The sequence below is a fragment of the Artemia sp. Qi Xiang Cuo genome, chromosome 1 (assembly GCF_049724085.1).
Source record: "Artemia sp. Qi Xiang Cuo chromosome 1, ASM4972408v1, whole genome shotgun sequence".
NCBI classification, from domain to species: Eukaryota; Metazoa; Arthropoda; class Branchiopoda; order Anostraca; family Artemiidae; genus Artemia; species Artemia sp. Qi Xiang Cuo.
This window is the reverse complement of record NC_142794.1, coordinates 46,118,854-46,133,899: the sequence shown is the minus strand read 5'-3', so window position 1 is coordinate 46,133,899 and position 15,046 is coordinate 46,118,854. Positions and strand designations below refer to the sequence as shown.

The following is a 15,046-nucleotide window of genomic DNA, read 5'->3' as shown; positions in this document are numbered from 1 at the left end:
ATAATCTGACTACCTCTGGGGACAGGTGGGATGAGAGATTGTCATCAATCAGTACTTTTTTTTCCCAGATAGCCGATGACAGTAAGGCAAAATATTCTTTTGGAAGTAATCTTCAAAAGTGACGCCGTTAAACCAACCAGACTTTGTTCTGTTGTACCTTGCACCGGTCAGACCACCGATGGGCCAGGCATCATACAAATGGATTACCCTGTAGCACACATAGGGAGGCAGCACTATACCACTTGCTGTACCTGTCATCATTAGCGAAACACTCGCTTTTGAAAAGTTCATAATCTTTTCTGGATACTTCGTGCCGCGTTTCACCATCACTTTTTTCTTCCTCGGCTCATCAGTCAGATTTGTCTCATCATAGTTTATGATATTTTGAGGAGGAATTCTTTCTGTTTCTTTTGCATATTCCTCAAAAAAATCCCTAACCAAAGCATGATTCACTTTTGCTCAAGCTCTTTTTATGTTTGAGGCAGTTCTCTCTGATAGTTCGCCACTGTTTCTTTATAGAATTTTTTTCGCCCACTGCATGCCAGGAATATTGTCCTTGAATCTGCCAAATGATCTCCCTTGGCGATCTAGGTGATACTTCACAAAACACCTCAAGTCAAAAGCTGTCATGGAATAGCCCATCTGTCCACAAGTCACCAAGCTATTCACAAGGTCTTCCTCTTGAAACTCGTCAATCTCGGGAGGTTTTCCCAACTTTAAGAATCTGTGACCCTTTTTTTTGCACTACGATGTCTATAGAGGACACCTTTTGGGATGCCAAATTTATCACCAGCTTCTCTATAAGAAATTCCGTCGTAAACAGCGGCTATAGCACGTTCTAGGGCATCCTTGTCCACCTGCTTTCTTCTTACGCTCATGTCCCTTGATTGAGCACTTTAGAACCTGAAAAAGACAGATTTTAGTAAAAAATAAAAACAAATTAGAAACTAAACCCTTTCCTTTGAAAATTGGTGACAGTCATACTCGACAATATAGCTATCCGTCTAGCTAGCTCTCAGCTCCGCTTCACTCGGCCAGTTGTACCACCAGACAACACTTCCAGACCTAAAAAATAAATCAAAATTACCCACTCTTGCTTTTTATTTTATTTTTTTTTACACAAAAAATCACTAAATTAAACAAAATATGGTACAATTTCAAACAGTTCGTGGTAACGAACTGTAAGTAAGGAGCGACCCGGCTCAATGTTAACCCAAACTCTAGAAAATGGTATTTTGATACCAATAGATACATCAAAAGAATCAGATTTTAATGCTGATTTGAAATGTATAAGTTTCATCAAGTTTATCCCTACTCATCAAAAGTTACGCGCCTGAGAAAATTTGGCTGATTTTCGAAAAAAGGGGAAAGACCCCTAAAAGTTATAAAATCTTAATGAAAATCACACCGTCATACCAGCGTATCGGAGAACCCTATTGTAGAAGTTTCAAGCTCCTATCTACAAAAATGTGGAAATTTTGCATATTTTGCCGGAAGAAAGATCACGGATGCGTTTTTTATTTTTTTTCTTATTTATTTAATTTTTTTAATTTTTTTTTTTTACAGGGTTGATCGTATCAACCCAGTGGTCCTAGAATATCGTGGGAGGGCTCATTGGGATGGAAATTGAAAGTTCTAGTGCCCTTTTTAAGTGACCAAAAAAAATGGAGGGCAGCTAGGCCCCCTCCCACACTCTTTTTTTTCTCAAAAACACCTGATCAAAATTTTGAGATAGCCATTTTGTTCAGCATGCTCGGAAATATCATAAGTATGTCTTTTAGGATGACCAAAAGTTCCCGGGGGGGGGGCTGAAAGTTATGAACTTTACCCAATGTTAACATATAGTATTGGTTACTGGGAAGTATACAGACGTTTTCAGGGGAATTTTTTCTGGTAGTGGGGGGGGGGGTCGGGGGTTATGTGGGAGAATCTTTCCATGAAGGAAGTTTGCATGGGGGAAGGGACATTGCTATGAAGGGGACGCTGGATTTTCCAGCATTATTTAAAAAAAAGATCAGAAATTAAATATAAAAAAATAAGTTTTTCAACTGCAACAGCAACAACATCAAAACTTAAAGCGAACAGAAAATATTACATATATGATTGGGTTCACCCCCTAGTCAATACCTCGCTCTTTCAGCTTTTTTAGTACTTTCATAAGAGCTATTTATTCTAATTAACGGCCTTTGTGATTAAGCGGTCATTTTTAAGGAATTGGAACAAAATTCGAACTTTAGCGTAAAGAGCAAGGTATTGACTAGGGTGCGAACCCCCTAATATACGTATTAAAAATATATGAATATAGAAGTTCGTTACGTAAATTAATTCGTAAGTTACGTATATTTATTACTAATAAAAACGTTTGTAAATAAAATTAAACAATTTTCGAGAAAGCCATTTAACCAAATAAAAGTAAATTTAATATGAAAATTTTGTTTTAATTATGGATGTATGGTGAGCCAAGATCAAAACCTGCATTTATTCAAAACCTTCAAAAATTAAATTAAAAAAAACAAGTTTTTTTTTAACTGAAAGTAAGGAACGACGTTAAAACTTAAAACGAGCAGAAATTATTTCGTATATGAAAGGGGCTATCCCCTCCTCAACGCCTCGCTCTTTAGGCTAAAGTTTGACTTTCTCACAACTCTATTTTTTTAAACAATAGAAAACTTTAGCGTAAAGAGCGAGGCGTTGATGAGGGGACAGCCCCTTTCATATATGGAATAATTTCTGTTCGTTTTAAGTTTTAACGTCGTTCCTTACTTTCAGTTAAAAAAAACTTGTTTTTTTATCTAATTCTATGTAAAAACGAATAGACTTACTGACAGTTATTTTAGTTTGGCAGTATCCTTAAAACTTCTCCAGATATCTTGGCCTATGTAACTTCCCTGGAAAAATGTCCCTAGATAGGGCTGCGTCCCTTGTTAGGTGGTTTTACGGTACCTTATTTATAATAATTAGGTAACATTCATTTATACCCACTATTTTACAAAAGTAGAGTAATAAAAAAAGCACAAATCATGAAAAGACATAAAAACATGAGAAACTGAACCTAATTACGAGAAAAGGTGGACAAGATGTTGGAACGGCCCAAGACTTAAAGGCGCATTCTTTAATGATTTAGAACGTAGTGTTTAAAATGTTTGGAAAAAACTTTAGCGTAAAGAGTGAGTTAATGACTAGGGGGCGAACCCAATCATATACGTAATAATTTATGTTTGTTTTAAGTTTTTATGTTGCTCCATACTTTCAGTTGAAAAAATTGTTTTTTTAATATGATTTCTGATCGTTTTTTAAATAATGCTGGGAAATCCGGCGGCCCTTCATAGCAATGTCCCTTCCCCCATGAAAGCTTCCTCCGTGGAAATATTCTCCCACGCGACACCCGACCCCCCCCCCAACTACCAGAAAAAATGCCCCTGAAAACTTCTGCATATTTCCCAATAACCAATACTATACGTAAACATTGGGTAAAGTTCATAACTTGCAGACCTTCCCCCGGGGACTGTGGGGGATTAATTTATCCTCAAAGACATAGTTATTGTATTTTTCGACCATGCTGAACAAAATGGCTATCTCAAAATTTGAGATATTCGGGAAAAAATGGAAAAATGAGCGTGGGAGGGGCCCTAGTTGCCCTCGATCTTTTTGGTCGCTTAAAAAGGGCACTAGAACTTTAAATTACCGTTCAAATGAGCCCTCCCGCGATATGCTAGGACCACTGGGTCGATACGACCACCCCTGGAAAAAGAAAAAGAACAAATAAACACATATCCGTGATCTTTCTTCCGGCAAAAAATACAAAATTCCACATTTTTACAGATAGGAGCTTGAAACTTTTATAGTAGGGTTCTCTGATGCGCTGGATCTTATGATGTCATTTTCATTAAAGTTTTTTTACTTTTAGGGGATGTTTCCCCCTTTTTTCGAAAATGAGGCAAGTTTCCTCAGGCGCGTAACTTTTTGGTGGGTAAGACTAAACTTGATGAAACTTATATATTTGAAATCAGCATAAAAATCTAATTCGTTTGATGTATCTATTGATATCAAAATCCCATTTTTTAGAATTTCGGTTACTATTGAGCCGAGTTGCTCCTTACTTGCAGTGCAGTAAATTAGAGCTAAAAAATTGCAATGCTATGCTGTATTGAATGAAGAACAAGATTCTAGAGAGGAAGCACAAGGAAAGGGGCTTCTTAAGTGGACTCAGGAAACATTGTATATAGGGTTATCAGGTCTCAACCAAACTTGGGAGCAGCAAGAATAAGAATCCCAGTTGGATTTTTTGGGGATATACACACCCATTCCAACCTTTGTTTGATTTAACAGGTTCCTGTATTCTTGTTGTCATGGAGTCCACCAGAACAGGTTTTGGATGCTAATCAAGCTCAGTGAGAAGTTTGAGTAGAAATCCTCTTTAGACATTCTGGGTGTTCATAGATAATCCATGCTCTGCAGAGGAAGAGGTAGTGTTTAAAATGTTTGAAATTTCCGTTGCTGAACATAAAGTACTTAATTTATTATTACGGAAAAATCGAGGAAGGTAAAGCCAAAATTTAAGATACTAGTAATAGTTGATCTTGATTCGTACTAAAACACTATAATTCAAAATACTGTTAACACCAGCATAAAAAAGCACAGAATGGTCACAAAAGGTGGTGTATAGTCTAGATAAAGTTTGTCTTCTATAATGAATCCGGTTTCCTGCAACTTTTGAATGCATTAAGAGCCTGGGGCCAGAAAGAGCTAAGTCATTTACAGATAGTGAGAGCTAACCAGCAAAAGGAATCTACTTGTGGAACGAGGGGAAGGTTGCTGTGCAAGGGATCAGATCCTAGACAACATCAAACACAAGATATTCAAAATTATCTGCATTGAGAAATAGCCCTATATCTTGAAATGAAGAGGCCATTAACTGGACAGAATGCGATAGGTCAACTTGAGAACGGCCAACCAGAAGACAAGGCTTCATAGGATAAATACGATAAATCAGAAAAACCTGCCAAACAGGTGCTCTCATTTCCGGACAGTACAGTGGCAATACAGGCATTAAAGATACGGGGTGAAAGCACACCTTCCGCTACTATAATAGAGTATCTTGTTTGGCGACTAGTTATGACTCTTAAGAAAAAAACCATCAAATTTTGGTTTTGTTTTAGGTTCTAGTAACAGCCATGAGCGAGAAAACATTCGAAACTTCTTCTATTATTCTGAGATTTATCATCCTGCCGAAACTTGGTAAGTTTTTCTATCTCTTTTTTCCTTTCATTAAGTAATAGTTAAGATCTGCTTTTAAAGAAAAAGAATAATGCATGTTTTAGAGGACGGAAGTTCGATAAAGAAAATAAAAATGGTCAAAAGAAACAACAGCGAGAAACTATCTTCAGCATAGTTAACTGCACTAAAATAGCCATCTTTTTAGTAACTAGGGATAAATAAGATTATCCTGAAAATTAAAATACCCAGGTAGTTTCTAGCCAGGCGGATTCCCTTAGAGAACACAAACTTGAAACTAATATTAGCTACATCTGTTTGTACTGCCCGAAAACCAGCCCAAAGTTTTGTTCATTTCTGTTAGGTTTGTAGCTTACAGGAGATATAGATACGTTCAGACAGACCTCAATGAAAATAAAAGTATTTCGAAATTGGCTGTAGTATATTGTGGCTGCTCAAATTGGTTTAGAGTTATAGGGTATGTAGACAGAGGCAAGAAAATCTTTAATGATGCCATAAGCTATGGAAAAATGTTGTATTGATTATTGACGTCCAAAGTAGGCCCAAACTGTTCTTGTGTCCGATCGACCAGTCTACTGGGCATTTATAATTGGCCAGGCAAACATAACATTGAAGAATATCTTTTAAAAGAAAGTGGGTTGTATTAATTCATGAAAACCCATGGACCAAACATAATTTTTCTCCGACTAACATGAAACTTTCAAGGTAAATAGATGAGACTTAGGGAATCTGAATGAGAATAGTAAGATTCGGAAGAAAATTGTGGTTAAGTGGGTTATCAGCGTAAAAGAAGGCTTTTGTTTTTTGATAATCCGCTTTAAAATTTCAGACCATGTAGACTAATGTTTCCAACCTTTTTTACCTCGCGAACCAAAGAGAGGTCTGAAAAAATTTGATAGAATATATACTTTTAATTTTGCAAAATAATTGACTATATCTATCGTAAAAAATATTAATAAGATTAACGTGATGGCTATAAAAGTTGGAAACAAGATAAATTTATAAAAATTGGTTCTTATGTTTTGCATTTAGAAAAACTCTTAATGGGTTATTTGTAGCTGTTTTATAGAACAAAGCAATTCAAATTTAGGCTCAATATCTGACAATTTAAGTCTTAGATCAGGTATCATTCTTGCGTAGCGTGATATATATTAATAATACCCATATCTGAAGTGGCAAGAAAACGTTTGGGCTTTTTTTTTTTCTTTTTTTTTTTTTTTTTTTTTTTTTTTTTAATGGAGTTATAAAAAATCCGCCATTTCACTATTATTTTCGCGAACCCCCTTTGCGAACTCTGCGAACCCAAAGGGGTTCGTGTACCATCGGTTGGGAACCTCCGGTGTAGACAATTCAATTAAAATTAAAGACCAAGGGAGCTTCAATTATGACAAAGAATTAAGGAAACAAATCTGGTTGTATTGATTCGTGATTTCCTTTTTACTAAGACAACGAAATAGACTGCTTTTTATAAATAACCTTGACACATATTTATTTAAACAAAAAAGCAGTTATAACCAAATGTAACATAAAAAGATCCTTCTAATGAATGGTGGATTAAGAAACTTAAACGCATGTATATTCGAGGGTGTCTACAAAACTACTTTAGTCAAGAACTTTGACCAAGTATCCAAACTTTGTCCAGTATTTGAATTGTTATCCAAAATTCTAGTTCTTAAGCAGAGAAATCGAAAAAAACTCTTTACAAATATTCCTCATTTAACTTAAACGAACGAAAAATAGTGTCAATAAATAAATGAACTCAAAACGAACATAATTTAAAATGAATTATCACATCAAACTTAAAGATAACATATACTGCTGAAGATGAAAAAATGGATTAAAAATAAAGTTTGATCCCAAAAATGGACAAACAGAAATTCACAGAAGCGGAGCCAGCACCCTCTAAACCTTCTAAATGCCAGAGCGTCATTTGCGCTTTACTGAAAGCAAAATATACTTTAAACATTTTCTTTCTTCTAATCATAACACTGGAAAATCAAAATTGCTGAGTCCTCCAAGAATTAAAATTATAATACATTAAACTATCCGTCTAGTCTCGTTAGTTTTTTCCAATACTTTTAATTATTATAGTGATTTTTTTTTTTTTATGTCAATGTTTTGACAATCAAAAACCACACTTAAAAAAAATGATTTGCAATAAAACACTACTGACACACAACCGATTTTGAAGGTTTGAGAGGAAAGAGAGGAGGGGCGACAATGCTTTTATTTTTCCTGTGTTGATGTTATGACAAATGAAAAACATCGTGTTTAGTATATGAATTGTTTTTAGTAAAGCACAAATGACACTTTGGCCTTTAGAAGGGTCAGGCGTTGGTAGCCCTGCTCTTGTCTGCCGTAATTTCTGTTCGCTTTTAGTCTTTTTCGGCTTCTAGGCAAATTTAATTTTATAACTTTAATACATCAAATAATATTAACATTTTGATTACTAAATATCAGTATATGTATATTAAACTGACAATGCACATTCATTTGTATTTCTTTCAATAAAGTGCAAATTATGTCCTGACCTTGGGAAGGCATAGGGGTTTTGAGCCCAACTTATGTTAATTCCTGCTGGTTTTGAGTTTGACTCAGTTATTTATTGTAATTTCTGTTCGTTTTCGGTTTCATTTATTTATCGATGCTTATTTGTGGTAGTTTCACGCTTGGTAGATTATTTTATTTTATTTTTTCTCTTTTTTTGTTTAATGGAGTTCTTTACTTTTCTTTGAAAAACTTATTTTGTGGAAAAAGTTTTTTTTATTAATTACTGTTCGTTTTATATTGAAATAGTCTTTCCAGGGAAAAAGAAAATAATACTTTAAATCTTTTCTTTTTTTTAAGACTTTATAGTTTGGCCTGCTATTTATATGCTGGAGAAAATTTGTCAGCAATTTTAACAACATACACCCTTTTAAAAATCTGGGCACAAATAGTAGTGTTTAATTTAGTTTAATACCTCCTCTAATTGACCTGAAATGGAAAACTTGATACCGTTCGCAAAAAAATCTGTTTTTTGTGAAAAATCTGTGACAGCTTGGATACACTTACGCTATTTTCATTTGGTTAAGTTTTAAGAGCAGAAGTAGCCTGAAAGTTTGAACATAATACCCCCAGTCGTTCTTGGGATACTGCTGAGATGCCTTATTGGGAAATAGCATTAACACTATGCATTTTGATTTAATCTTAAGGCAACATTTAGTTTTTAAAAATAATTAGCATTTGGGAGGGGTGGGCGTGGGAGAGGGATTAGTTGCACTCAAATCACTTTCGACTATCAAAAGGGCATCAGCCCTATCTATTTTAAATCGAATGAGCCCTTTTCGAAGTTCCTACGACAACTCCTTCGATACGAAGTGCCCTGGTCTAAACAACAACAACAGAAAATAATACATTATACCCACGTCAATCTTTACTATAAAATGTCAAGCCTTCCAATCACTTTCGACTACTAAAAAGGGCACTAGGCCTTTCGATTTCCTATCGAATTAGCCCTTTTTGAGTTTCTACGAAAACGCTTTCTAATAGGACCTTATATGCCACCAGGGCATAAATTACAACCCTTACCCTACGTTTAATAAAATGGCTATCTAAAAATTTGTATTGGATGTGTTTGGGGAAGAGGTGGGCATGAGAGGGGGGTTAGTTGCCCTCAAATCACTTTCAAATATCAAAAAGAGCACTAGCTCTTTGAATTTCCAATCGAATGATCCCTTTTTCAAGGTTCTACGACAAAGATTTCAATAAAAACCTTATATGCACCCAGGGCATAACTTATAACCCTTGCCCTGAAGACTGTGGGGGAAGAGTCCTACTTCAAGGTATAATTTCCTGAACTGTAAACTGCGTGGAACAAAATGGATATCTCAAAATTTTGATTGGATGTGTTTGGGGAAATGATGGGCGTGGAAGGGGTCTTAGTTGCCTTCCAATCACTTTTGACTATTAAAAAGGGCACTATGCATTTCAATTTCCAATCGAACGAGCCCCTTTTGAAGTTTCTACGACAACGTGTTCTATAAAAACCTTATATGCCCCCAGGGCATAACTTACAACCCTTGCCTTGAGGGCGGTGGGGGGGGGTTGTCATCCTCAAAGATTTAATTTCCAGAACTTAAAACTACGTTGAATAAAATGGCTGTCTCACAATTTCGATTAGATGTGTTTGGGGAAAAGGTGGAGGTGAGAGGGGGTTAGTTGCCCTCCAATCATTCTTTACTATTAATAATGGCACTACCCCTTTGATTTTCCAATCAAATGAGCCTTTTTTGAAGTTTCTACAACAACGCTTTCTATAAAAACCTTATATGCCCCCAGGGCATAACTTACAACCCCTGCTCTGAGAGCTATAGGGGAGTGTCCTTCTCAAAAACATGATTTCTCTGAAAATCAGACTATGTTGAACAAAAATGGCTATCTCAAAATTTTGATTGGATGTTTTTTGGGAATTGGTGGGCGTGTATGGGGTGTTAGTCGCCTTCCAATCACTTGCGAAAATTAAAAAGGGAACTAGCCTTTCCGATTTCCAATTGAATGACCTCTTTTTGAAGTTTCTACGACAACTTCTTCGATACGAAGTTCCCTGTTCTAAAGGAAAAAAAAATATACATTACATTGTGCCAACATCGTTCTTATATGCACCCAGGTTATAACTTAAAACCCTTTCCCTGAGGGTTTTGGGGGAGTGTCCTCCTCAAAAACGTATTTTCTATCTGGACATCAACTACGCTTAACAAAATGGCTATCTCAAAATTTTGCCAACATCTTTCTTTACTTAGGCAGCGCGATTGCGCTGCTTATGATAGCTTGAATACGTTTTTTGATTTGTTTTTGATTTGATGTGTTTTTGATTTGATGTGTTTGGGGAAATGGTGGGCGTGAGAGGGGCGTGAGAACGCTTTCAATAAAAACCTTACATGCTCTCAGGGCATAACTTACACCCCTTGCCCTGAGGGCTGGGGGGGGGCTGTCATCCTCAAAGACCTAATCTCCAGAACTTTCAACTACGTGGAACAAAATGGCTATCTCTAAACTTTGATTGAATGTTTTTGGGGAAAGGGTGGGCGTAAGAGGGGGGTTAATTACTCTCCACTCACTTTCGACTATTAAAAAGGGCAATTTCAATTTCCAATCAAATGAGCCCTTTTTTAAATTTCTACAACAACTTTCTATGTAAATCTTATATGTTCCCAAGGCATAACTTACAACCCTTGCACTGAGGGCTCTGAGGGGGTTATCATCCTAAAAGACCTAATTGCCAGAACTTTCAACTACGTTGAACAAAATGGATATCTCAAAATTTTCATTGGATGAGTTTGGAAAAATGATGGGCGTGAGAGGGGGTTAGTTGCCCTTCAATCATTTTCGAATTTTAAAAAGGTCACTAGCCTTTTCAATTTCCAATTGAATGAGCCCTTTTTAAAGGTTCTACAACATCGCTTTCTATAAAAACCTTATATGCCCGCAGGGCATAACTTACGACCCTTTCCCTGACGGCTGTTGGGTGGAGGGGTTTTCATCCTTAAACAACTAATTTCCAAACCTTTCAACTACGTTGAATAAAATGGCTATCTAAAAATTTTGATTTTATGTTTTTGGGGAAAGGGTGGGCGTGAGAGGGGGGTTAGTTGCCCTCAACTCACTTTCGACTATTAAAATGGGCACTAGCCCTTTGAATATCCAATCGAAAAAGCCCTTTTTCAAGTTTCTACGACAAAGATTTCAATAAGAACCTTATATGCCCCAGGGCATTACTTATAACCCTTGCCCTGAAGACTTTGGGGGAGTATCCTGCTCAAGGTATAGCTTCCTGAACTTTAAACTGCGTGGAACAAAATGGTTATCCCAAAATTTCGATTGGATGTGTTTGGGGAATTCTTGGGCGTGGAAGGGGTGTTAGATGCCTTCAAATCACTTTCGGCTATTAAAATGAGCACTAGTCATTTCAATTTCCAATCGAATGAGCCCTTTTTGAAGTTTCTACGACAACGCTTTCTATAAATACCTTATATGCCCCCAGGGCATAACTTACAACCCTTGCCCTGAGGGCTGTAGGGGGTTGTCATGCTCAAAGACGTAATTTCCAGAACTTTCAACTACGTTGAACAAAATGGCTGTCTCAAAATTTTGATCGGAGGTGGGTGGGGAAAAGGTGGGCGTGAGAGGGGAGTTAGTTGCCCTCCAATCACTTTCGACTATTAAAAAGGGCACTAGCATTTGAATTTCCAATCGAATGGGCCTTTTTTGAAGTTTCTACGACAACGCTTTCTATAAAAACCTTATATGCCCGCCAGGGTATAACTTACAGCCCTTGCCCTGAGGGCTGTGGGGGAGTGTCCTCCTCAAAAACATAATTTCTAGTTGCCTTCCAATCCCTTTCGACTATTAAAAAGGGTACAAGCCACTCCAATTTCCAATTGAATGGGCCCTTTTTGAAGCTCCTACGACAACTTCTTCGATACGAAGTGCCCTGGTCTAAAGGAAAAAAATAATAAATAATACATTTTGCCGACATCGTTCTTACTTGCCCCTGGGCATAACTTAAAACCATTGCCCTAAGGGTTGTGGGGGAGTGTCCTCCTCAAAAACATTTTCTATCTGGAAATCAACTGCGCTGAACATGATGGCTATCTCAAAATTTTGATTGGACGAATTTCGGGAAATACTGGGCGTGGAAGGGGGGTTAGTTGCCTTCCAATCACTTTTGACTATTAAAAAGGGCACAAGCCACCCAAATTTCTAATTGAATGAGCCCTTTTCGAAGTTTCTACGGCAACTTCTTTGATACGAAGTGCCATGGTCTAAAGGAAAAAAAAATTACTAAATAATACATTGTGCCAACATCGTTCTTATATGCACGCAGGGCATAACTTAAAACCCTTGCCCCGAGGGTTGTGGGGGAGTGTCCTCCTCAAAAACATATTTTCTATCTGGAAATCAACTACGCTGAACAAAATGCATATCTCAAAATTTTGATTTGATGGGTTTGGGTAAATGGTGGGCGTGGAAGGGGTGTTAGTTGCCTTCCAATCGCTGTCGACAATTAAAAAGGGCACAAGCCACTCCAATTTCCAATCGAATGAGCCATTTTCGATGTTTATACTACAACTCCTTAGATACGAAGTGCCCTGTTATGGGAAAAAAAAAAAAAAAAAAAAATACATTGTGCCAACATCGTTCTTTACTTAGACAGCGCGATTGCGCTGCCTATGATTATATGACTTTATATCTGCTGGGCTTAGGTTTTAATGTGGCTGTTTGTTTTTCTTAAAAAATTCGTTTTTTTATAAAACCTTTTTTATGAAATTAATCTATTTAAGATACGAAATTCTTATCTCATGCCTTATAAACGTAATTTTATGCTCCATGTGAGCTCTAAAAGTTTCATTTTCAGAGTCATTTCAGTTTCACTTTTGCTCATTGTTTTGCTATTTAGAAGGAAACAAAAAAAAGGGATCTCCAACTATTTTTCCTTAAAACTAAAGAAAATTTAGCCAACTTCACAGAAATCCCCGTATCTCAATGTCCATTAAATAAAAAAAAAAAAAAAAAAAATCCAATTTTCATCTCTTACGCGATCGAACTAAATATCGCTGATCACCCCCGGAAAAATACGGAAGCCGTAGTTTCGCTCCGGAAAACAAAAAGACCAGCTATGATGTGAATTGTGGGCGAAGGTGGGGAGGGAGTTTTCCCATAATCTTATCATCAGCATACTTATGAGAATGGGCTGTTGAATTCCAATTAAACTTAATGTGGAGTTAGATGTGGTATTATACTTATGTCTTTGATATTTGGACCGAACCTGACCTCTGTGGGGAGACACTGGATCCCCAACTTTTGTCTTCAGGACAAATGTTAGAAGTAGTTGTTTGATCTCAGCCAAACTTTATGGAAAGTAAAAGTTAGAGCCCTAGTTATACCTTTTGAGCTTTAAGACCTGCTCCGACCTCTGAGGAGATTCTGGACAAGAGTGTTCTAAGTTCTTGTCTTCATTTTATCTACCAGAAAGAATATCAACTGAACTTGACGGAAAAGTAGAAGTAGGTGGTCCTATTGGGGCGCAGTGAGTTTGACCTTAGCTTGGTCATACGGGAATCGGAGTTCGAACCCAGCAATAGCAACACACTGCAGGGCCGACGCAAGGACCTTAGTAGTCAAGAAGCGTCGTTAATTCAATTCAATTAAGTAAAAGTAAATTTCTGGATTCTGCCTATTGGCGCTGGCCTTGGTGTTGCTTCATATGTTTCCATTTTTCCTACTTAAGCTCTTGAGGAAGTGGTATTCCTATGTGATACTGGCAATTTCATGTTTTTTTTTCTTTTTCTCCATCAATTTATTTTCATCCAAAAAGTGTTCGTGATTGGAAAGATTTTATTATATGATAATAATATGGTGGTTTATGGGCTGCCTCCCCATAGTAGCATAATATTTGTAGGCATGAATATATAATGAGTCGGAGGTAATAGGCTTGAGATTGTCTGTGCAGGATTTCGACTTCTGTTGATAGAAGAGCATCGCCAAGTGCTGAAAACCATATTGTGACCAAGATGGGCCCAGGATTGCACAAAGCATCCATTCATGGATGTCTTGGGGACTTCTTGCTGTCCGGTTCTAAGCCGGCTTAAGCACTTCGGTGTAGACTTGGGAAGATATGTGATCCCCGTCCTGCAATGGTATCCGGAATCATTGCTTTTCCTGAAGCCAAAATAATGTCAGTGATTTAAAGAACATGAAAATTGGAACTTGGAATGCTACGACGTTAAATATGGCCATCTTATCAACATTTTGACGGACGAATTCAGACGATTCGAACTGGACTTATTAGGAGTTTCAGAAACTCATATCCCAGGGGTAGGAAGCCTGAAAGTAGGTGAAGTAGAATTTGTTTACTCAGGCAGGAAGGATGGGGTACATAGACAGGGAGTAGGGCTCATGATGAGTAAGGAAGCTGCTAAGTCTTGTTTAGGCTGCGAAGGTATTAATAATTGCTCATTGCTCATTTTATGACAAAAAGTTCAGGGTATCAATTATAGTAGTATATGCCCCTGTAGAACCGACTGATGGAGATACTAGTGACTCAGATGAATTTTACTTACAGTTACAGCAGCAACTAGACAGGGCCCCATGTAGAAATATGGTGTTTTACTAAAAGATTTTAATGCCCTGGTCTATAGAAATAGGGATAGATGGTATCCTAGCCTCTGCAAATTTGGTGTAGAAAAAAAAAACAGTAATGAATACAGACTTTTGCAATTTTGTAGGTATAACAATCTAGTTATAACCAACACGGTTTTTGGTCATACAATGGCTCAAAAATTAACATTGTATTCACGTGATGTTAAGACAGCAAACCTTATTGATTATGCTATAGTAAACCGAAGACTGGCAGGATCAATACAGCATACTAAAGTACATAAAAATGCTGTTATTGATGTTAAAAGTAAATATCACCATCTGGTAGTGTCAAGGGTTAATTTAAAGCTCAAATTTCGGAAGGGTAACTACCTCCCGGGTAGTTATGATGTTGGTAGACTCCAGGGAGAATTTGAGAGAAACTTTCAAGGAACAGTTGAATACTAAATTTGAGAGTTAAAATCTGATAATGGATAAAATCTGATAGAGTTAAGATCTGATCTGGTAGTAAATGAGTTTCTTAAATATGGTAGCTCTGAGGTTAGAAATAAGTTACTGAAGAATATGAATATGATTTTTGAAAAAGGAGAAGTACCAAATGATTTTAGAAAAACCTTAATTAAGTCACTTTATAAGAAAGATGATGAAAGTGAGTGTGGTAATTATCGAGGCA

The 15,046-nt window shown here is 36.9% G+C and overlaps 1 protein-coding gene across 3 annotated transcripts in view; it reads left to right on the top strand.

Moving 5' to 3' along the window:
* Positions 1–15,046, top strand: part of Scgalpha (sarcoglycan alpha) — a 58,672-nt gene that overhangs the window by 20,396 nt on the left and 23,230 nt on the right. For 2 of the 3 annotated variants that reach the window (XM_089095102.1, XM_089095108.1), the window contains exon 3: positions 5,160–5,238. The exons of the other annotated variant lie outside the window; for it this stretch is intronic. In XM_089095102.1, the coding sequence (XP_088951228.1) occupies positions 5,160–5,238 (79 nt within the window). The remainder of the gene's footprint in view (positions 1–5,159; positions 5,239–15,046) is intronic. 3 annotated transcript variants of the gene reach the window in all.